At 42.6% G+C, this 24,585-nt stretch overlaps 1 protein-coding gene across 2 annotated transcripts; it reads left to right on the plus strand.

The window, feature by feature from the left end:
- The first annotated feature begins 21,544 nt into the window (after positions 1–21,544).
- LOC119725490 lies at positions 21,545–24,042 on the plus strand. 2 transcript variants are annotated; one of them, XM_038196904.1, is made up of 3 exons: positions 21,545–21,919; positions 22,200–22,355; positions 22,751–24,042. In XM_038196904.1, the coding sequence occupies exons 1-3, from the start codon at positions 21,608–21,610 to the stop codon at positions 22,895–22,897; spliced, it is 615 nt and encodes a 204-aa protein (XP_038052832.1). In that variant the 5' UTR covers positions 21,545–21,607; the 3' UTR covers positions 22,898–24,042. The 2 variants fall into 2 exon arrangements, with proteins under 2 accessions (XP_038052832.1, XP_038052825.1); XM_038196897.1 differs by having other exon boundaries at positions 22,200–24,042.
- Positions 24,043–24,585: the final 543 nt, after the last annotated feature.

Consider the following 24,585-nt stretch of genomic DNA (forward strand, 5'->3'; position numbering starts at 1 on the left):
AATATGTGTACGTGACCAAAATGCGCGTCAACTGTTGATACAACGCTTGCGTATTTACGCGTAGAACGTTCGTATTATACGCGGCCATCTTCGTGAGACCGGGGGCGAATTGGTCAATATGCAAAGTCTACTGTGTGAATTTTGTATGCATATCCGCTATCTGGCTACTACCCGGACGCCCTAAGCGCGCCCTTTGCGCGCGTGCGCCTCAGATGCTGGAACACAATAATATTAACACAAAATGTGAGTCTAGTTTTCCAGGGGATCGTGACGGCATAATTGTTCTTTCATTATCTTCTTTTAAGACTTACTTATTAAAGTATTTCAATTTTGAGTGTATGAACTGTGATTAACGTATGGTTATTTCCCCTTACGTTTTCCATCACTCACCCTTCTTTCCCAAATGGACGCAACCAGGCAAAATCTGCGTTGATATTGGTTAACCTTTCAGCACTCTACGTATTTGCCTAAAAAAATATATTCAGCAAAAATCAAGTTAGAAAAGGCTTCGTGGCTTCACCACTCGGGCGCGCTGAAGTAGTCTTCGCTCCAGTCGCTCGCATTTTCGCAGTTCTAAGCCACGATGGCTTTGGCGAAAGGCTATAGGGCGCCATGCGTCCGGGTATAGCCTAGCCACGCGCACCAGGTATAAAGAGGACGACAGGATGACCCTCCAAAAAATGAAAAGGAATACCAAAAAAAAGCAGAAGTAACATGCCATTCGGGTTTACTTCCCAGGTTGCAGCATCGCTAATATAGCCAGCATCGTGACTCTTTAAGTGAGCCACAGCTGTATTATCAGTGCGGCAGATAGGTGATGGTATTGTGTCTTTGATGATACAAGCATTGCATTGGCACAAAGTCAGGTCAGAATATGTAATGAGAACAATATTTGGCTCGCAGATTTAACCTTTTACAAAAAAATATTAGGGCAATGGCAGCCATTTTGAATTTTTTTAACATTTCTTGTTATTCTACCTGTGTTTTTCTTAAGGACAAATATGTGATGGCCCTATTAACCAAATATCTTTGTTTATAGTTTCTGACGAGCACCCTTGCACAAAGACATTGACAAATTTGAAGACCGCCAACATAGGGCTGGATAGTTCAGTTGGTAGAACCCAGAACAGTTTTCGGTAGGTTGCAGGATCGAACCCTGCTCGCTCCAGTCAATCTCTTTGTTCAACTCTGAGAAATGTCCTACTTGATTGAACATCAACACAGTATCAAACATGAAATCACTGCGATTAGTATGCTGTCATTTTTAAGATGGTTAGGGCCTGCCCGTTGCGTTGTCAACAGAATCCCATATAGTATTACGTCAATTAAAATGAATTTCGAATTTTTTTTTTGAAAATTTAATATCTACTGAGCTGAAGCAAGTATGCTGTTTATCATTGTTCTTTTGAGTTTGAGGGGTGTTATTATTGTAAGCGAACAAAAATGCATAAAATTAATGGCAAATGATCTTTCATGCCTATATAAAGGCGAAGTGAGAGGGTCATATTTTTTACATTTCCCGGTTAAGAGTGAGTATTATAGGTTTTCCCGGACAATTTCGGAAAATGTGTACCCGAATTTGTAAAAGAAGCATTCGTTTTCGTGCGAAATTGAATGAACGTTCCATATCTCTGTTTCTATTTAACAAATGTTAATTCTTTTTCCGTGAAAGTGCATTCAGTCGTAAAAAAATCAGCGTACGATTTCCCGAATGTGCACTGCATTTAGTGTATTGACATTTCATTTTAGCGCGAAATCGAAGGCTCATCCGCAATCCTGTTTTCCTTTTAATTAATCATCAATCTTTTTCGCTAAATGTGCAGCCGATTTCCCTCGCAGTGTTATTTAACGTATGCCTGGTCAAGCATTGGAATTCATTTATGTGTTAAAGTAACATTTGAGGAATGGTTGATTGAATGATTGAATTTTTGAATATTCAAAAAGTCTCCATGCAGATCCCATGTAACATGACACGTGATGTGTCCCTTTACCGTCTCAATAATATGGCTACAAGATTATTTTGATTGATTTCATATTGGTCATATTAATATCATTTTCACAATTCATTTGCCTACATTTCACATAGGCCTTTGTGTATATAAGAACAAAGACATTAATGATCAATAAGGCATACATTGATTAATTAATGAATCATTAATTAATGAATCAAATGCGAATTTAAATTGTAACAAATGAAAAAGAATGTTCAATTTAGCCTGTGTCACAATAGACAATCGAATTTCTGCGAATTGGATTGCACATTCGTAATAATCGGCAACGCATCTGTCAAACCGAAAACCTAATCACGTATTTGTAATCCCTTAAATGAAACGTTATGCACATTCATTCATTTGATTGATGCAAAATGAAATCGAATGCTAGTTATTGCGAAAATGAAACCAGGATGTACGTCGTTCTCAAAATCACCGCCAAATTGAATTTATGTTTTACAAATTCAAACGCACATTTTCCGAAATTGTCCGGGAAAACCTATAATATAGGTTTTCCTGGCCAATTTCACCAAGTTTTCATTCAATTTAACGCCTGGCTCATTCGATTAAGATTGAAATTGAAAGATCGTGCAGATCGGCATTCGACAATCAAAAAGAATCCTTCTATTTCACTATCCGAGCATTCTATCGCCTTTTAGCTTCACTCGTCCCTATCAAAGATGCATTCATATTCCCCTTATTTTTACCCAGGGCAATCTCGTGTTTTTAATCAGACTTATAGTAGATATTATGCTTTTTAAATCGTGATGTAAATGTGTGTGCTTATACCCCTCGTACATGTAAGTTTCAACCCTTTCCCTGTTTCCTTTTCCCCCGCTCATATCCCCCTGGCTTTCTAATCCCCCCCGGCTTGCCATTGTGTCCTTCCCATTTTTCGTCTTTATACATAATAGCTCTATCAATCCAGATATTTTATTTATTTATTTAATTAGGCTCAATTTGTTGTTCTATTTCTGTTTACGTGTACTCTTGTCAGTGTTCTTATATTGTTACGCCTATTTGTACATTTATGTAATATGTTTTTGTTTTGGTTTTTAATGTGAAGTTTTTTAGTGTTTTATACATCATATTTGTGTGCAGAACGAGGAGACAAGTTTCATGTTTTTACATGATGAGAATAAATAAATAAATAAATAAAAAATAAATAAATATTAAAAGTATCGCGTTGTTCATTCAATTTTGTCTGAACCATTAGTAAGGGGTTGATCGGGCATTCGTTTTCATTAATCGGCAAACATGTTTTACATTTTGTCAAACATCTTTTAAGACTTCATACGTGTCCGTATTCCTTAGCGTAAATCGTATTTGATGACTTCAAACCGTAGATTGACTTTCTTTCTTAATTAAAGGGTATGTGCAAGGAATTTTTCTCATGAATTCTTTTTGCGCAACTCTGTGAAATGTAAGAAAACTACACATTTGACAACACTTTTTGGGTTAATCTTATTGCAAATGTCCACTTCCTCAAATATTTAAAAGTTCTATGTTTTCCGGACTAATGCTGTTACTGTGATGTCATTTCAGGAAGACACTGTTCAGTTTAGGGTTTTTCTTTCAAATTATTCATCCAAAATTTGCAAATTGAAAACATTTGTGGGAAAGGGTTGGTAATTGGCTTACTGCCATGTACTGACACATCATATATAATCACCAAATTAAAGAAAGTTATGACAGAAAAATATCCAAAATTCTAGCAACTTTTTTGGCTGAAATAGCCGTGTTTTCTAATGAATATGAAACTTTGCATTGGCATAAAAACGAAAAGGCACCAAAAACACCCATCAAAAAAAAAAATAAAACTTGCAAAAAAGGTTAAACGTGACACAAAGATGTATTTTCAAGGTTTACATTGAAATCTTTGCATGGGCCCTGTGAATATGGTAAGTGTTCGGTCAGACATACGCAAAAAAACATTTAAGAAATAACGCAAGAGAAGTGTTCCCGACGGTAGAACCATTGCCAAGTATACGTGTCCCGATGTCTTACACGTCAAGAAATCGTCAACGTAAAAAAAAACCTTGGTCAAATGTTTAAACAAGTAGAAAAAAAGATCAACAGTGAAAAAGAATTTATCTTAGTCCCTTTCAATTCATTATTTCGTTGCATCTTGTTTGCCCTCATATCAGTTGATTTGTAACATTGTCAATTTTACAGTCATCAAGATCATGGGGGGGGGAATGAACCTCGGAGAAAAATAGGAAAATACAATTGATTAAAAAATCTTACTAATTTAAATGACCAAACGATGAAAGCGATTGCCCATAAATGAATAAGATACGAAAAGCATGGTTATACGTTATAAGCGCACAGATGTTCGCTAATTTGAATGCGTCAACCGTCAAAAGGTTGCAAAGACTTAATTTAAGACTGCTACAAGTTAAATCTTGAATGCACCAAAACGAAATAGGCTGCCCGAAAACGAAAACGAACATTCACAGCAAAATCTTGGCTGCCTAAAAATGAAATTGAATGAACCCCAAATGAAAAAGAAACCGCAATTCGTCACCGTTTTCACGAAAAGAGAAAAGTGGCCAGAAATCTTCATATTTTCGAAATTCTGTTTTTGGTCTTAATTGAATAAGTGAACAATAACAAACATCCTGGCAAACTTGTGTTTTGTCAAAATCAGTTTAAATCAATGAAATCACGCTTTTCTCTCTTCTTGCAAACGCTAAAATGTGTTTTGCCCTCCCCGCAATCACTTTTCTCTCTTCGTGAAAACATTACGCGCTGTACGCGCAGTGGCGTAGTGGGTTAAAATGCACTTTCGCTATTCGTGAAAACGGTACGCGCAGTACGCGCAGTGGAGTTGTGCAGTAAAATCATACAGCTCTAGGGTAAAATGCACTTTCGCTCTTCGTGAAAACGGTCAAGTCGATCAAGGGCTGTGTTTTCCCCTATATTCGCGCATTAACCGTGTACACAACTATGGGTAGATGAGCAAACGCGCGTTATTTTGCCACTTGGAAGATTTTGGTTTCTGCAATTATGGTCTCTTTCTTTACAAATCGTGGGTTCTCATTCGTATTCCTCGGCATTTTTTAAATAACAGATGCAGGTCTGTCGGCAAGATAATATTCATTATTTATTGTGTGTTACTGCAGGAGCTGAAGGGAGCTTTCGGGTTACTGACAGTAACTTTTTTTGTTTACATTCGTACAGTTTTTCTTTCAATTTTTTTTCCCACCAAAGTAACTACAAGAGGACCCTTCAGCTTACTGATGGAATATTCATTTTGTCTGATACCATAAACAGAAATAGAACAAAAGGAAGTTTTTGTGACAAGGACAGTACTGGATTGTCATTTACCTTTGTTTTAGTGCACCTTATTTGGGGGAGGCGTGCGATGAAAAATATGACTTTAATTTGAGATGTTTTGAGTAATGAGTTGACTGCTACACCGCTAAAACGTGTTATTTTGATCATTTTTTATGTCTCATAAGTGCACTCCAATTGAAAACATGTCAATTATTTCAAAGTGTATCTGTTCATCATTAAACTTCTTGTAACAATGTATACAGAAAACGATCAAGATAAATACTCAGAAAATAAAACTCGTCAAAAAGCAGCATGCTTATGTGAAGATTTCAAATGCCAGGAAGACGTTTGGGAAGCTTGCACAAGTGCTTTGATCGTTTGTTATTAATACTAATAGCTTGTATTTGCGGAATGCTTTTCAAACAGGGGGGGGGGGTCAATAAAAGGCGGTACTTCCTCAGAAAAAAAAGGCACCTCCCGTCAGTGTGAAAGAAGAGAAATTGTGAAACTGTTTTCGTTCACATTTCAAAAAAAGTTACTAGCAACAAATTTACTAACAGCGAAATACACTTTTTGAAATGTTTGCGTTAAACTTTTTTTACATTTTAATCTCCTAACTCAAATAATTTACAGTATGCTAGCCTTTTCCTGACTTTTTTCACTTGAGAGAGACATTCGGCCTCCAGCACACCCGGCAGTAACTTCTCTGGGTCCGCCCTTAAATTTGACTAGCTAAGCCTATGCAAAGGGACCCGATTTTTTATCGTGAGAGGGGCAATGTTGTTTTTGATGGCCGGTTAGTAACCATTTTTTTTTTATTGCATGAGGAGCACTTTTACAGGTTTTTTTTTACAGGCCAGTTTTCCATCATGAGAGTGGCACAGTATAATAATGTTGCGAGCAGGGTACTTGTTATGTTTTCGCGGGGCAGTATTCCATCTCGATAAGTTGTTGGGAGAGGAGCACTTTTGTTTTTGATAGCCAATTTCAAATCTCGAGAGGGGCACAATTTTAGTATTGCGAGAGGGGTATTTGTGCTTTCGAGGGGTAGTTTTCCATATCGAGAAGTTTCACAAATCTGGAGAAGGTTCACGCGAGGGGTATTGTGTTTTTGAGGGGCAATTTTTCATTACATGAGAGGAGACAATATTTAAGCGCAATCATGATTATGCTTTCATGACTTCGTAGGGCCAGTTTTGTTTTCATCTCGAATGGGCACATTTACAACCCGGAGAGGGGCACTTTTGTTGGCCGGGGGGGGGGGAGTTCCCCCTTCCCCCTAGTTCTGCCGCACCTTGGTGCCACATTTCACGTCTCCTCAATCTTGTAATATTTTAATACGGGAAGAGAGAAGTACACTTAAGACATGGATTTAATACATTTGTACATCTCTTCTCCTTTGCCGATTGCCTGCTCATGACGAGAGGTTTTCCTGCCATACTGATATCATTAGTGGATACCACAACCATTTAATTTAGAACTGGCTTGAATTTAAGCCAAATAGGCCTATATCATTATTTATCAAGGTTTCTGGACTGAACTTTAAAACGGTGGTTGTGTTTACAATTCCATAACGTGAACATTACATGAATGACTTGATTATTATTCTTGCACTAAAAGAAAGCTGATGAATTGGGCTTTCATATCCTAGATTTTGAAAGTGCTACATGCAGAACTTATTTCCCTTTGTTTCACGAAAGCCAAAAATAAAAATAAAAAATGGAAAAACAGTAAAATGAAAATGGCAAATGGCATGCAATGAAAACTTCATTTTGATAATATTTTGTGTTCATGGTATCAGACAAAATGAAAAGTCTATCACTAAGCTGAAGGGTCCTCTTGAAGTAACTTGATCATAAATGTGTGGAAACAAAACAAATAAATGAGAACAGTTTAAATGGAAAAAAAACTGTACAAAATTAATGTAAACAAAAATTACCCAGTCCCAATGACCTAAAATGTTCATTACACAGTAACCCGAAAGTACCCTATAGCTACTGCAGTAACACATAATAAATGACGTCATATAATCTTACTGCATCTGCTTCACGGCCGGATAAGAGACTAATGATTTGTCAAAAAGACCATAATTATATTTTACGATGAGCAAACACGCATTATTTTGCAACTCAAAGCAACTTTTTACGTGGAAACCAAGTTGCTTTGAGTTGCAAAATAATGCGTGTTTGCTCATCTACCTTAGTTGTGTACACGGTTAATGCGCGAATGTAGGGGAAAACACAGCCTTTGATCGACTTGACCGTTTTCACGAAGAGCGAAAGTGCATTTTGCCCTAGAGCTATATGATTTTACTGCACAACGCCACTGCGCGTACTGCGCATACCGTTTTCACGAAGAGCGAAAGTGCATTTTACCCCACTACGCCACTGCGCGTACAGCGCGTACCGTTTTCACGAAGAGCGAAAGTGCATTTTACCCCACTACGCCACTGCGCGTACAGCGCGTAATGTTTTCACGAAGAGAGAAAAGTGACTGTAGGGAGGGCAAAACACATTTTAGCGTTTTCACGAACAGACAAAAGTGTTTCGTTGCTAATTAACCAATGTTTTTTAATTCTTTTTGGAAATAATTTAATAGTTTTTAGTCATTCAACATCTGGTCTTTCGTGTGGTAACATTGGTGAATTAAAAAGAGTACCGGGTAATAGGAAAATGTGCGATGCAAAAAGAGACCAACTTCAAATGCGATTTTCTCAAAACATGATTTTCACTTAACGGGCAGACTTTTGTCTCTTCGTGAAAACGGTGACGAATTGGACCACATGTGCAAAACTCACGCGAAATTGAATGGCAGATAATGAAACTGATTAGACGAATTCGGAGATTCGCCGGGAAAACCTATATTATTTTCGTTCATTGCAACAACATTAAAATAACAAAGAACACCCTCCCAGGTATGCATGCAACGCATAAAGTCTACTGGGGTCATAAAGCTATTGCTATAGCTCTATGACTGGAATTCAGTTGGCGCTTTATATTAATGGGAATTTTTGTGATACGGTACGAGTCATTCTGCCTAAATTACAGTAACTAATCCACTAATTCTCTTCTCTTGATATCTCTGTTACGATAGTCTTGCAGGCCTACCTTTTGATGGCTGAAACTGAAGTGCAAACAACGCAAGAATGAATAGAACGTCCATATCGAGAGCCCTGGACAGAGAAAGTTCCACAACTGATCCGAATCGAATTGTAAGTTGAAGAGATATGCAGTTGATAACCAAACGTTTACACATTTTTTTTTTATCCTGGGCTCATTTCCTGGTACTAGCCTAACGTATGGTTTCAGTTTGGTTTGAGACGCAGTGCGGGCAGTTCCAAAATACGTTTTGAATCCAACAGAGGGGAATATTAAGAAACTTTTCGATTTTTTTCGGGTCATCAGTGAAATAGAAGATCAACATATTTTTGGATATGGACCCACTTTTTTCTATAGGAGGCAAAATTGAAATACCGAATTGGCTTATTGCCAGTCCACCCAGTGAATTTGTTCGCGTGCCAAACAGTCCTCGCGTATTGTTATACGGCAATGAAGTGTACTTGTCATACCTCTGTCTTTATACTGTATTTTCATTGGCCCAGGACGATCACCTGACCGGGCGATAATGTGTGCAACTAGCGCAGTAGCGCTCTAGCGCCCTCTGTAGTTAGACTCTGATTTCTTGCTCGCGCTTGCTCGCGCTCGCATCGCATAGCAAATCTTGCTCATTTGCGTTACAACAAACTAAGCAAATGAGTAAATTACATTATCTGGTGAGGTTCAAGGTACATACATAATGGCGCATCAAAAATTGATTGGTAAGTGCGGTCACACTGTTTGCACTTAAACTCCTGCGGTGGCTTTTGTCCGTCCATTTTTGTCTCCGAGTTCCAAAAGAAAGAAAAGAACAAAACATCAATTAATTATTTGATCACTATATATTAAGGACACACGGACAACACACATTGTTCCCGCAGAGGTTTATCTATAGCGAGAGGGCAGTCGCCTCTGCCTTGGCGGATTCCTCCTCACGGGCTCATGAATGTCTGGGTTCCCCGGCCAACATTCTCATTGAGCTCCAAGGCTTCGGTGTCCTCATCTTGTTGCAGTTGCTGGAGCAGTTCCTTACCCAGCACGTCTCTCCTCTCATCTGGCGAGGGGTCGATCTCACAGTCTGGTGACACATCTGGTTCAGGCTCTATAACACCGGCGGGTGGAATCTCTGATTCAGACTGAACTGGTTGGTCCTGGTAACGCCTTCCATGTGAGGGTACTATTGTGGCGGCACCTGCCACGCCTCCAATGCCTTACCCTGATACTCCTTCAGTCGGTCTGAATGCACTATCTGCATTCGCCCCCGTGGTTTTCTCTGTATCCTAAACGTCACATCCGAAAGTTTCTTGATCACTAGGAAAGGCCCTTTCCACCGGCTCACCAACTTGGGCGATACCCCTTTCTTCTTGGAGAGGTCAAACAGCCAGACGAATGCTCCCTCCTTGTGCCTTGCATCCTCTGCTCGTCTATCATACGTGCGCTTTTGATGCCTCGCACTCAACCTGAGTTCTTGCCTGGCTCGGTCATGAGCCACTTGCATGCGATGCCTCAATTCCTCTCTATAGTCTGTGTTAGGTTCATTTCCCCTCAGAGGTGGTGTCTCCGTCGTCAAGTCTATCGGCAACGCAACCTCCCGTCCGAGCATAAGCATATTTGGGGTCTCTCCCGTGAACTCCTGAGGAACTGACCTATAGGCGAATGTAGCAAATGGCAACTGTTTGTCCCAGTCCCTCTGGCCACGGCTCGTATCAAGCATCATTGACACTGTGGTTATCAGTGTACGGTTAAATCTCTCGATTAACCCATCGGATTTGGGGTTATACGCCACTGTCCGGGTCTTTCTTATCCCAAGGATCTTGCACATTTCCGAAAAGATAGCAGACTCAAAGTTACGCTCCTGGTCGGAGTGCAACTCCCGAGGTACCCCTTACCGGCATACAAAGTTTGTCACAAAAGCTTTAGCCACGGTGGGAACTTGGCCATCGGGGAAGGCATAGGCCTCCATCCATTGGAGAAATAATCTCCAACGACGAGCACCCACTTGTTACCCTCTGTTGACACTGGTAGCGGTCCAACAAGATCAAGGGCCACTCTTTTCGATGGGAGCCCAACCTGATATTGCCGTAGAGGCGCCCTCCTCTTTTTGGGAGGCGACTTCCGTTTGGCACAAATGTCACACTTACGACAACAGGCTCTCACGTCTGCTGCCATACCACACCAGTAAAACCGGGTCTTCAGCCTAGCTAGTGTACGGCTTACACCGAAATGGCCTCCGCTTTTTCCTCCATGTAATTCCTCTAGCATCTCCTCACAAAATCCGGAGGGTAGGATCACTTGCCATTTAATTTTCTGACCATCATTGGATTCCCAACGCCTACTCAATACCGAGTGACGCATCTCTAGTTGGTCCCATTGTGACCAGTAGACCTTAGCTGTTCCTGCTCTTAAGGAAACCTCGCTCCATTCCGGGCGACAACCAGACTCCTCTTTTGCCTCTATTACCCAACTGATCGTTGGATCCCTCAATTGGCCCTCACGCAATTCTCCCATGCTAATTTGAGGCTCCAATTCGGTTTTTCGTGTTGTCATATACTCAGATGCCTCAACCTCCTTGTGCGGGAGGCATTTCTCCAGTCCACTGTCAGTTATTGAACCCTCGGTTCTCACTCCCTCGGTCGTATCCTTTTCGTCCAATACGGGGTTCTGAGGTTCCTCATCCGAACGTCCGCATTGTTTGCACGGCTGGTGGGAGAGAGCGTCGGCATTGCCGTGTCTCTTTCCAGGTCTGTGAACAATCTCATAGTTATACTCCCCCAAGACCTCCAACCAGCGAGCTACTCGGCCCTCAGGATTCTTAAAGGTACCTAGCCAGCGGAGCGCCGCATGATCCGTCCGAATCAATATCCGCCGCCCATATAGGTACTGTTTATAGTGTTTCAGGTACACAATGATCGCCAGCAGCTCTCTCCTAGTGACGCAATAGTTCCTCCTCAGCTCTATTGAGCGTCCGGCTGCCGTACGCGATAACGCGCTCTTGTCCTTCCTGTACTTGCGAAAGTACAGCTCCTATTCCGATGCCGCTCGCATCGGTGTCCAATACAAATTGCCCCTCTGGCTCAGGGTACGCCAGAATGGGTGCCTCCTGTAGGTGTTGCTTTAATGTCTCAAAAGCATTTTGGCAGTCATCCCACCAGACGAATGGTCGCGCCTTCTCCGTAAGCTTGTGCAATGGACGGGCTATATCCGCGAATCCTTTGATGAACCTCCTATAGTATGAGGCTAACCCCAAAAAGCTCCTCACACCTCTGACATCCGTCGGGGTCTTCCATGATTTGACTGCCTCCACCTTCTCAGGGTCCGTTGATATCCCACTGGAGGAAACGACATGTCCCAGATATTTGACTTCCCGCCTGAAGAGATGGCATTTCTTAGGCTTCAGTTTAATTGAGCCTCGCCGCACGGAATCTTTGCAGAAGCTCCCGCAACCGACTAATCCCCTCCTGTACAGTTTTACCGTAGACAATTACATCGTCCAGATATACTAGTAATGTTTCCCACTGTAGGCCTGATACTACCCTCTCCATTAGCCTCTCAAATGTGGCGGGGACATTGCACAGACCAAAGGGCATAACCCCCCAGCTGTACAATCCCCCGCGCACAACGAAGGCAGACTTGCGTTTTGCGCCCTCATCTAGCTCCACCTGCCAGTACACAGCGGCCAAATCAAGCGTGGAGAACCATCTGGCCCCGGCAAGTGCGTCCAACGTGTCATCGATCCTGGGTACTGGATAGGCATCTTTCACGGTCTCAGCATTTAGCCTCCCATAGTCCACGCAAAAGCGTTGGGTACCGTCTTTCTTTCGCACTAAAACCACATTCGATGCCCAGGGGCTATCTGATGGCTGAATGATGCCCCTTGCAAGCGAATCGCTTACTTGTTTGTCAATTTCTTTTTGATGGCAGGCCGGCTGACGCTTCGGCCTCTCCCTAATAGCGTGGGCGTTGCCTGTATCGATACTGTGTTTTACCAATCCTGTCCTCCCGATATCATCGTCACCTGTAGAAAATACGTCAGCTGATCGATAAGTAGCTGAGCAATGGCGGCGTGATGACTCGGCTCCATCTCCTTAATCGCCCGAATAAACAAATCCTGGAGGTGGGCCGGAACTTGAACTTCTTTCTGAGCGCCTCCATAAGTTTGGTGTGACTCCTCGATATCCTCATCGTCTACAGGTGTTAAATGACCCGCCGTCAACCCACATCGGAGGACACACTTCTGCCGTCCATGCTGCCGTCCTGGGTTAAGTACCCTCAAGGCGACTGTGTCCTCTTCAGTGTTAACCAGAGTCCTTCCTAGTATTAGTCCCTTCTTCTCTAACTCTCCACCGCCCCTTACTGGCTCTACAATGCCAGCACTGTAAGCCTCCAATGGCGTGGACATTCTTCCGGGAACTATAGTCTCGTGTCCGGGTGGTATAGTAGTGGTCTGCGAGACAACAATCCTAGCGCAGAACGAGTCTCCAAATCGGCTGGTACATTTCAGAGGCTTTCCATTGAGTACCAACTCACGCCTCTTGAAATCCAACTTCCCTCCCGTCGGGAGCAAAAAGTCCATCCCAAGTATTCCTTGAACCCCTACTTTGGCGAACACTACTCGAACGAGATAAGTTGTCCTCCCAACTCGTACTTCAACCTGCGCTACACCTAGAATCTCCAGAGGTTTCCCATCTGCTTGGAGCACCCTCACACCCTGGTCCTCCAGCTTTGGTCTCCTCTCAGGTGGTATCTTGTAGTAAATCTCAGCAGAAATGATTGTGTCTGTTGTTCCAGTGTCAACCAGCATCCGAAATTTAGTGATCGAACTTCTCCTACAACAAATAATCCATCTTTGGCTGACACTAGAGGCGAGGAAACCCTCCTCTCTGTAGCTACTATGGGCGGACCTAGTCCTGTTTTGTGGTTACTTGTTGACCCTGTGGCACATCCACGGCAGCCCCTCCTTGGGTCCCAGGACGGGCTGTGACTCTTTACCCTGCTGTGTTTTGTTCCTTTTTGTTGGGCACCCCCGTGCAAAGTGCCCTCGCCTTTTGCAGCTGAAACATTGTGTCGTCCAGCGTTGCCTGACGCTTTGGCCGTGGATGGTAAATCCTCGTGTCAGGCTTCCTCTTTGTTGATGTAGCCTCGGGCTGCGATGATGGTCCTCTGTAGCCAAGGCTGCCCTAATTGCTTCCTCCAAAGTTGTAGGGCTGGCTCTGAAGATGCCTTCGCGAATTGACTGGCTAGCAATCGCGTCGGAAAAGTGGCCTCGCGCGAGGCGGTCTTTACCAGTTTCGGAAAACTCGGGGTACGCCATTGCCGTCAATTCACTGATGGCCTGGCCCAGTTCCTGTATGGTCTCCTTTGGACCTTGTCGTCTACTTCTCAACTCCATTAAGAAGTTCTCCGCCTTCTGCCCAGGCCCAAACCTGGCGTTAAGTAGGCCAAGCAACTCCTTATATGTCTTCCTTTTACCATCCTCCTTGCGATTAAGAAGCACCTTAAGTGCTGGACCCTGGAGGCTTGCCGCAAGAAATACCGATGCCTCCTCATCCGTCCATGCGTTTGCAATTTTGCAAGCTTCAAAGTGCTCTACGTAATCCTTCCATGCCTCCTTCCCTCTGTATCGGTCTGGTACAATCCGAGGCCGTGCAAGCCCTCTTGTGAATGTGTCCTCCACTGTTTGTTTTCCTTTTTGAGCTGTATCCTCAGTAGTCTCCTTTGATTGCACAGGAGGCTCCTTGGTCTCCCTTTTGGTTTCCTCTTTAATTTCTTTTGGAGCTGTCTCCTGGGCAGTTCCCTTCGGTTGCGCAGGAGGCTCCATTGTCAAACGTTTGGTACCCTCCGCTAATACAGTAGATTGTGCCTGAGGCGTCCACGTCCTATTCGTTTTCAGTATTCCTGTAGGAGGCGTCCAAGTGCCTCCCAATGTACTCATTTCCGGAATTCCTAGGGACAAGTCCAGAGGCTCCAGACACTCCGAACTTGCCTTGAGTTCACCTTTTGTGTGTTGTTGTCCATCACCGGAGGGTAGCTTCCCTGGCGGTCCTCCTGTGTTCATTTTGGCTATTTTCTCTTGTAGCCTCGCGATCTCCACCTCCTGTTCAAGCACCTTAAGCTTCAGCTCAAGCTCTTCATTCCTCTGGAGTGATCGCTGTAATTCGTCCTCTTTTCCCTGCATCTCCACCCGCAGGTAATGTACTTTGTCCTCATAGTCACCAACATCATGACTTGAGGCTCCTGACGCCTCCTTGGTGTCCTCCTTGTCCATAATTGAGGCTATGTTTGTTGTCCCCGAATGTACTGATTTATGGTGAATTTTGGTCCAATGTGAAGTCGAGTGCATTTATCCCACTTCTGACACCATTTGTAGCGGAATTACCAAATTACCCCGGATGATTTGTTCCCCCCGGTGGTCACCCAGCAGGTGTGGTACCTCCTTCAAGAGACCCAAGACCGGTGGAGTAGGCCCGTTGGGCGGAAATGTACCGCCTAATGCACAGGGCTAATGACTGGACCCTCAGTAAACCTCCTCGGGGACAGACTGGACACAGGACAAGAGTAAATGGGACAAGGAAATAATGATGATGTTACCTTCTTTAATTATCGCTCAACTACCGCTGCTTGAGCCTCCCAGTTATCATCGATTAAAATGTACCCTCAATAATTAACTGATTGCTGTAATTACAAGTAAATAAATAATTGAATGAGTGCCTCTGATCCGCCTAGCGCTAGCCGTGCCGCCTCCCAGCGATTGACGCGCCTCCTAGTTTGGATTCTCCCGTTGTAGCCTCTCGAGGCTACGAGTGCCTCCCCTAGGGTTTCCAAAGGTAAGTTAACTCCCTTCCCCTAGTACACGGACCAGAAACTAATCCCTAGTTTCCTTATCGGCATCCCACAGCAGTCCCACTCAAGTATTCCTAACAGTGGCCCACGCTCGAATCGAGGTAGCGCACACTGTAGCCTCCAATACCTGAGCTCAGCACTCGGCACGTCCGTTCCTAACGATGTCTGAACACGCACTGCCGTTCGCGCGCCGAATGTGTGCAACTAACTAGCGCAGTAGCGCTCTAGCGCCCTCTGTAGTTAGACTCTGAATTCTTGCTCGCGCCCTGACCAAAAATGATCAGCTGTCTAGTGCTAGGTCTAGGTCCGCGCCCATTGAAAATACGCGGGGACGCGCTGACAATAGACGTAGCCGTAGCTCTGGAAGCCCGTTTCGGACACGGCCTAAGCCTCGGAACGAAGGAACGCGCACCGACGCAGCCTCGACTCCAGGGGCGCGTGCTCGTTCCAATACACTGACCCCTGGCTGTGATGATGACGTAAATGACACTGAATGGCTATTCACAGCGTACTGCGCGGGCATTTCGAAGATTGCACGCCGGGCGCGCCCATAATGCGCTCGCGTTCGCGTGCTTAGCTTTGCACGTAACGTCACGTACAAAAACAAAATTATGATTCAAAAGTCGCGAAGCCTGTACGATATGAATTATGTCAGCCGCGTTTTTCGCTAAAAAAAACCCCTGTATCTGTTGTTTTAAAGCGAGAAAGGGGTACGTACATTTAATACAAATCTTTGCTAATGAACACAACGTCCAAACGTTGTGTTTGAAAGGATTGATTCTTCAAAATCACAACTTTTAACATTTTAAAGATGGCGTCGGCACGTAAAACGGATAAACTGCAGCCCTAATTATAATGTACCGTATTTTGGTACATTTAAATTACACAATTCCAGGGGTTACGATCGCGCAAGGCATGATGGGAAACAACATGGCGCTGCAAGATCGTACCCACGGGGCACGAGGTTGGAAAAAAGACTAGATCGGCAGCGCGTGCATACGCGCGGCCTTGCATTGAGGGTCACGTGCTGGAGGAAAGATGCAAATTGCGAGTTTAGACTGAGAGCTGGATATGGATATTTTGGGAACAAATCCCCTGATTGTCTTAAAGCATAGTTTCATCGACCCTGATCACAGAATGGCCATGCAGTCTTAAGTTTTGCTAGATCAGACAAAGGCCCATTGGCACCATGCCAAATGTGGCCAATTTTGCATCCTTACTATAATTCCAGAAATCTCTGTCTGTCTGTCTGTCGGTTGGGCTGTCTGTCTGTCTGTCTGTCTGTCTGTACGTCGATTATCTCCAGAACCGGGCACCGTATGAAGTTGAAAAACGGCAGGTATATTGATCGGGACAACGAATGTGCAGTGCCAAGTTTGAAGTGGTTTGGACGAGTGGTTCTCAAAAAAGTTGCAAAAAAGTAATATTTTCCGAGGCCTAATGTGAAGTATATAGCTTAGAACATAACAACACGCACTGCCGTTCTTTTCAATTGTTTAAGTCATGTAACTATTCCTGATGAATCTTAGGTCCGGTCAACCTCGTCCCCAGTGCTTAGTTTATTTCCAACCGCGTTTCCAATAGTAAACCCTGGATAGGAAACTTTCTTCCTGTATCCTGATTGGATACCGCAATTGGCTAGTAATGGATTTTTATTGTGTACTTGGTGCTATATATTCACAACGTGCAGTACGTGTTTTCGCAATCATTCGTCCACGCCTTCTCGAATATACTAATTTTCTTTCCAAGTTGCTCATATTAATATGAAATATGATACTGCATGTGTTGTCTCGATAAGATCGTAACAGTTTGATTTCAAAAATCGTGTTTTCGTAACTCACGCCGTGCTCGCGCTTCTACGAATTGACTCTCTTTTTACCCCAGACCACCGCATACAAAAACAAACGCTAATGTGCAATGCATATCCAGGCACCAGACTGTTCCTCATTTGCATACGTGTGCAAAAATCTTGCACATGCAAATGATCCAATACCAGGGTGAGAGAGCAGGTAGTGGTGGGCGCGTACTGCTCGACACCCTGGGGACGAGGTTGAGGTCCGGTAGCCTCCGGTAATACAATAGTCTGGTTCCCAGACCAAAAGATTCCGACTATTCCTGATGAATCTTAGGTCCGGTAGCCTCCGGTAATACAATGTATTACAACTAGCGGGATGCCGCGCTTCGCGCGGCACCCGCTAGATGGGTGGAGTTGACTGTTTCGTAATAATTACTGTATACAGTGAAATCTCGATAATCTAAACTCCAATAACTCCAAACAACTGTTAAGTCAAATAAAGAATCAGACGCTCTGCTGCAGGCGAGCCTATTTGGACTCGCCATCAGTCTCACCTAAGTTGTATTTGCGTTTAGCAACGTGCGCGCACATAACATTTCCTGCGGAGATTGTGCGAGGGTCCAGGACATATTGTCAATATAGGGGAAGGGGCTAGCTAGGGTGAAGGGTGCTAGTCGGAACGCCCAATTTCCGTACAACCCGTCAACCATGTCACAAATATTTCCGGGGATGGGGAGAAATATTTCCAGGGACGGGGAGAAATGGTTTTTGTTATAGAGGGGAGATGGTGATATTGAAATCGCTGATATTGTGGAGGTTTATGTTTGTGCTGGGATTCATACCGTTTAAATGTTGTTTTAAATTGCGCACCGATTAGGAAGGTCTTGCTGTCAACAGTTGAATGAAATTAAGTATTTATTGCCGACCGATTGTCTCATGCGATGTCTCATTACATGTATATAAAGTTCATAACTAATGTTGTGCTGGAATATTGTCCAGTCAAATTGAACATTGATTTTTCAAGGTGCCAAACCATAAAGGACGTATACACCAACTGTACAATTAGGTAATTTAGATGAAACGCGGTTTGATCTTGGCCTTGACAACGTCGTATTCATCGTTCTCACTACAGAGGAGAAGAGGGGGAAGCCAGTGGGGGTGGGGGTTGGATATTGTGTGGCCTATTTACATGGGCGTCGCCAGGATTTGTGTTCTAGAGGGGGCAAAACATATTTTTGCCAAAAAAATGCCTGTTTTTCTCAACACATTCTCCATTTATCAGTTTTAGAGGGGGGCAGGGACATTTAGCCCCCCCCCCCAACTCATTAAATTTAAAATTAAACACATTTTTTTCCCTTCTTTTTCTTTTTTTTGGGCTATTCCTGGGGGGGGGGGGTGGGGGCAAGTGCCCCCTTGCCCCCCCCCCCCTTGCGACGCCCATGCCTACTTATGTTACACCTGTGAATGGTCACTTATATTTCCGGGGAAGTGGGCAACAATTTATATTCGTTATGGTGTAGGGCCCCCCTTGCCCCCCCCCCCCCCCCCCCCCCCTTGCGACGCCCATGCCTACTTATGTTACACCTGTGAATGGTCACTTATATTTCCGGGGAAGTGGGCAACAATTTCTATTCGTTATGGTGCAGGGGGTGTTTCTTATGTATTAAGTAGTAGTTAATGTCATTATAACAGTTGGTGTTTTTATTATGGTGATGGGGTTGTAGAGCAAAGTATTGTAACACGTTTATTTGCAGAAGAGAGTAAAACTATAAGAAAGGACATATTGGAGCACTTCATAATTATGTCAAGCACCACATGTTAAATGTATTTATTACAAAACTGTGAAAATGAAATCAGGTACAATGCACACACGAATGTTTTAGTAATAATGTATTTGCATTCATTACAGGGTAGTACTTCGACAAAACTCAGGGGATATAATTGTAGTAAATTTTCGGAGCGATTTTCGCAAGGGACGTCGGTCCAGGCTTGTTTAGCATAGGCAAAAACATTCCATTAAAGACTTTCAAGCAAGACGGGTAATCATTCCATAATTATTCTTGGGTACAACTAAGCCAAGGATATAACTTTAAAAAGGATGGACATAAAACAGCAAAAAAGAGTGATTATTTTTGCACTATTTCATTTTCATGACTTCTAAATAATAAAATTATTGCTAGAAGAAAAATGGGTAAAGAGAAAAAGCAGGAATCTTGCAGATGAACTGGAAAGAATAGGTGTGTCACGTCTTCGTCTTGAGTCGAGATTCTTGCTTTGGGAACTGGTTGAAGCATGCACTGGAGCATGCTTGGAGCATGGTTGGAGCTGGTCATGCGATGTGGGTGTCATCGGGAGTCCTGTGTAAAGGAGTAACAAAGAAAACTTGTAAAAAAAAATACATCGGCTAACAATAGCTACAAATAAATTGTTCCTGCGCGGTTTGTGCCTTACGATTCTGCGCGCCGTGCGTGCTCACAGCACATCGCGCAGTAATTAATCGCCATCTTTATTTTCGGGTTGCGTGTTTTCGCTTAGCTGTCATCGTAATTCCCCCCCCCCCCCCAAAAAATTTCTCTAAAAAAATCAAAACCCGGCCCTCTATCTATGACATACCTGTTTATTGAGAATGTCTCCAACTATTTTGGTCGGGCTTTTTTAAAGTGGATTGTGTTCCCTTATACTAGGAACCGGGCCCTACTACTACTACACGATCGCCATGTCCGAGGCTAGCCCCATAAATGTGGCCTATTTACTGGACTGCCTCCGTAAACATAGGCCACACATCCACATGTACAAAAATCGTGTCGACGGAGCCAAATTTTGATTTTCACATTTAGGCTTAGTTTGTAGGATTTTTTTGCTTTAGAAGCATACTCACCCTCTTTACAGGCTAATCAGAAAGTGCTGCCTTTTTCAGATGTCTAATTTTTGTGAAATTTCATGTTGAAATTTTGATACGCAAACGTGTAAAAATGAATCTGGAAATTTCACGAAAAATATACATCTGAAAAAGGCAGCACTTTCTGATTAGCCTATAAAGAGGGCGAGTATGCTTCTAAAGCAAAAAAAACCTACAAACTAAGCCTAAATGTGAAAATCAAAATTTGGCTCCGTCGACACGATTTTTGTACATGTGGATGTGTGGCCTATGTTTACGGAGGCAGTCCAGTAAATAGGCCACATTTATGGGGCTAGTCCGAGGCCTACGCGATTGGGTCACACTTTTCACAAACAACAATTGTCATTGCCAGCAGTGGTGTTCGAAAGAATACTTATAATCCTTCGCCAGAGGTGTTCAAAAGAATTACTACTAACTATAATCTATAATGTGTCATAGCACAAATCGGACTTACCATTGAAAGAGAAAATTGTAGCATAATCAATGCATCAAACGACCATCAAACGAAGCTATAGTAGTGCTGAGAAAATGTGGGGCAAGCATAGCTTTGCATGTTGCATGGAATACCGTTGCATGCGCTGCAGCGCATGCTCCTCTATAGAGCCGTCTCGCCCCACGTCATGTTACCGCAGCAACGCACAGCGCCCTCCATATTTGATTACAGGGACGTTGACGGCGCGAAGTTTATAACACGTAAATTACAGACGATCCCGAGTACGACTCGACTTGCAAGACAAGTTAGTGTCATGATTCATTGATCTCCAGTGCTGAAGTGCTTGCTGCTACCACTAAATCGACAACTGTAGCAGGGATGTAATTCCAGGTAGGCCTACTAATCATAAGATTTCAGTGTCATGAAATCAAGTCCGAAATAAAAAAACGGTGGCGTCCGGAAATTGGGCACAAATTCAGCTGGGTGTTCCGTAAGTAACGAGTAAACGTGCAGACTTGACGCACTTGAACAAATCTCTGAAAATCCCACATTAACATTTAATAATTTCTTTAAAATTGATAAATTCAGATAAATCATTGTAACCTCCAGTTTGTATAAATTGTAAAATCATTTTCATGTTTTGGGGCGCATTTTAAAAGAGTTCATTGTCATTGTGCACTTCGAAAAAAAAATCAGAAAATAACGCCAAAATAAAATTTCATTGGCTGATTGGAACTTTGTAAATATGTTTTGTTCATGTATTGTTTGACTCAGGCCTAGCCCTATTCTCGATTTTGATCCTCTGTTTAATGCATTGTTTACTGCAATACACGTCCAAATGTAAACAACGCATTATACAGAGGATCTAAATCGAGACTAGCCTAGCCCTAGCGTTAGTTCGGTATTTGACCATAATGACATTTCTTTTGTACAAAACATGAGACAGGCTGAATATTTAGGTTTTTCCTACTCATAGTGAAATCATCACATTTTTCATTGCTAATTTTTATCCCATCTGAACTGCACTTAGCCTTTGGCCTAAGTTATTGTTTTTATTTAAGGAAAAAATGTAATTGTCAATTAAATCAAGGGCAAACACTGCAAAGGTTGATTTATAATGTCAAGTATTGCCCTGTATGAGCTTGATGAGAGCTGGCGATCACCAGTAATTTGTGTGTGTGTATGTGTTATAACTCTGCAGATTGAGCGCCATTAATTTTGCTTTTTTTGTGTTCTGTTTTTATTTCGCAGTTGACTGTATGTAAACCTGTTATCATGGCAGCAAGATCAACATACTACCAAGCCCTGGATGGCCCTGCAAAAGTCCGATATAACAAGATTTTGCAGTGTATTGATGACATTGATCCATACACAATTAGTTTGCGGTCATGGAAAGAGGATCCACATTCTCTTCCTCAAATATCGTATCCTGACATTGTTAATTTTCTAGTGTATACTCCTAGTCCATACACTTTGGAGGACTTGAAATGCTATAAAGGCCTGGATGCGTACAACCAATTCGTAAGTGGATGGGTTCGTAATGTCGTTTCTACCGTCATCAACGGCAAGCACGTTGTTACAGCAAAGGTAATAAACTAAGACTTGGTGGAAAAAAAATTATGTGCCCTTAATGTAAACTTTCTGTAATTCACTCCCCATCAGTGCACACCATAAGAAGATGCTACTTTAATACAGTGCAAGTCTTTAATTGTCCTTGTTATGAAATATACAACTTTTTAAGGAAAAAAAATATCAGAGCTTTACATTCCATATTTTGTACATTGGTCTTGGGCATGTTACTTCGTGTGATATTCTTTCTGTTTGGTTTACTGAAAATGTTTTGTAACTTTTTTCTTAACACTTGCAGGTGATGCATTCACAGAGACTGCGGGAGGCGGCACTCAAGCCATGGTTAATTGCAGAAAAGTGTGGGAAGATCATCACAACCCACTGCAACTGCATTGCTGGTCTCGGAGAGGCTTGTACTCATGTCAGTGCTTTGATGTTTTACATTGACACAAAGGTGCGTATCAGAGATAGCAAAACAGTAACACAGGAACCAGCTTACTGGAAGATTCCATCTGCTGTAAAGGATGCCCAATACTTACCTGTAGCTCAAATAGACTTCACATCAGCCAAAACCAAAAAGAGGAAGCTTGATATGTTAGTTAATGATGGTTTGATGCCACCTCCACGAAGCAAGGTGCGGAAGATAGTTCCTGGGCCTACTGATGCTGAACTCACAGCCCTCTTCTCGCAGATGAATGCAACAGGAACTAAGCCGGCACTCCTCAGCGTTGTACCTGAACACTGCCACCAATTCAAACCATCACATACTGACAACATTCTTCCACCAATTCTAACCGATCTGTATAACCCTCAGTACTCAACTCTCTCATTTCCTGACCTGCTTAACAGATGCAACGAATTTCAGCTGACAATTACCCAAGAGGAGGCAGACAATGTAGAAAAGGCAACAAGAGCACAATCATCCAGCAAGAAATGGTTTCGTTTTCGATCAGGCCGCACCACTGCATCAAAGATGAAGAATGTTTGCAGGACTAATCCAGACCAACCTTCTCAATCACTCATTCAATCTGTGTGCTATCCAGAGTCGTGCAGGTTTTCTACAGCTGCAACCAAGTGGGGATGCTCCCATGATATAGAGGCACGGCAGGCTTATGTGGAAAGAATGGGAGAAGTGCACCATAATTTTGATGTTAAGGACTCTGGCTTGGTAATTAACACAAGTTGCCCCCACATTGGGGCTTCCCCAGATGGGCGTATTTCCTGTGATTGCTGTGGGGAAGGTGTCCTAGAAATCAAGTGTCCATTTTGTGCTCGTGACACTCAAGTCAATGAATATGCATCCCTACAAAATACATGCCTTGTAGCAAATGATAACGAGGTTTCTCTTGATAGGAAACATGCATACATGTATCAGGTTCAAACACAAATACATACTTGCTCTGTTGACTATGCTGACTTTGTGTTGTGGACAAATACAGATGTCCATATCGAGCGAGTTGAGCCTGATGCAAATATGTGGGATGAAATTCTAGAAAAAAGTCGCGAGTTTTTCTACAAAGCAGTGCTACCAGAATTAATGGGCAAATTTTACACCCGTATCCCATCTGTTCACGATAAGCCACCAGCTACACACTGCTACTGTGGAAAATCGCAACCTGTGGACAAGATGATCTCATGCGCTAATGAAGGCTGCAAAATCACCTGGTTCCACCAAAGTTGCCTCCAGATAAAGAGACTGCCAAAAGGGAAATGGATCTGCCCAGAGTGTCGTAAAATACCACGGAAAAAGGAAGAATGAAATTTTTATTATAACAATAATTGGTTGTGCTTTTTAAGGAAAGTTGCAGAGAGTTTAATCACTTTCTTTTTTCCACCCCAAGGCAAAAAATGCATAACTTTTGGGCTAAAGCCATTCCCTGAAAAAACTAGTTTTTTTTTTCACTTTGAGAAAAGATAAAGGCTTTTGTGCAAAAACATGATCTTAATTGTCCAATGGGCTCCATCACTGTGGAAAGACTGTACCCTTATCCTTAAAAGAATACATTTAAAAAGGGCTCCTGCATGTACCTTACTTTTCCTAGTTGTATTAATTTCAAATGGGTGCAATCAAATGTACATGTACATGTATAGAATTCCCTTGTAACACACACCAGGCTGTAATAAAAACAAAGGACCTCTGATCAAAGTGTTTCTTTCTGTAACAGTAAGCAAGTGTTTTTATTATTGAGTTTACACTGTGCATACTCATACGACAATGCAGGTGAACACATTTCAGAAAATACTGTAGAAAGTTGCTCTAATGAACATTCTGCATCCGTGAACATGACTCATGGCTCTCAATGTGTAAGTTACAGTGTATCTCTTTGCTTCCTATAGTCTATAGTACATGTATAATGATCACCCACAGTAACAACAACTTTTGATGGATCCCAAGGTTATTCGTTATCTACTGTACTGTAAAATTGACTTCTCTTCAAGGGCGTGCCTTATGTCAGAACCCACAATTGTAATATACAAAAATAAATAACATTCTTGTTATGTATACATGTCCAAAGGATGTGTTTCTCTGGTTCTTCCCCCCCCCCCAATAAATATATATATATTTAGTTTAAATAAATATATATATAAATAAATATAATATAAATAATATAATATATATATATAATATAATATAGATGTAAAAACAAAAGTAAAACAGTGCTCACCGGATAGTAAAATCCAAG

Source organism: Patiria miniata, unplaced genomic scaffold, assembly GCF_015706575.1.
Source record: "Patiria miniata isolate m_02_andy unplaced genomic scaffold, ASM1570657v1 HiC_scaffold_1, whole genome shotgun sequence".
Taxonomy (NCBI): Eukaryota; Metazoa; Echinodermata; class Asteroidea; order Valvatida; family Asterinidae; genus Patiria; species Patiria miniata.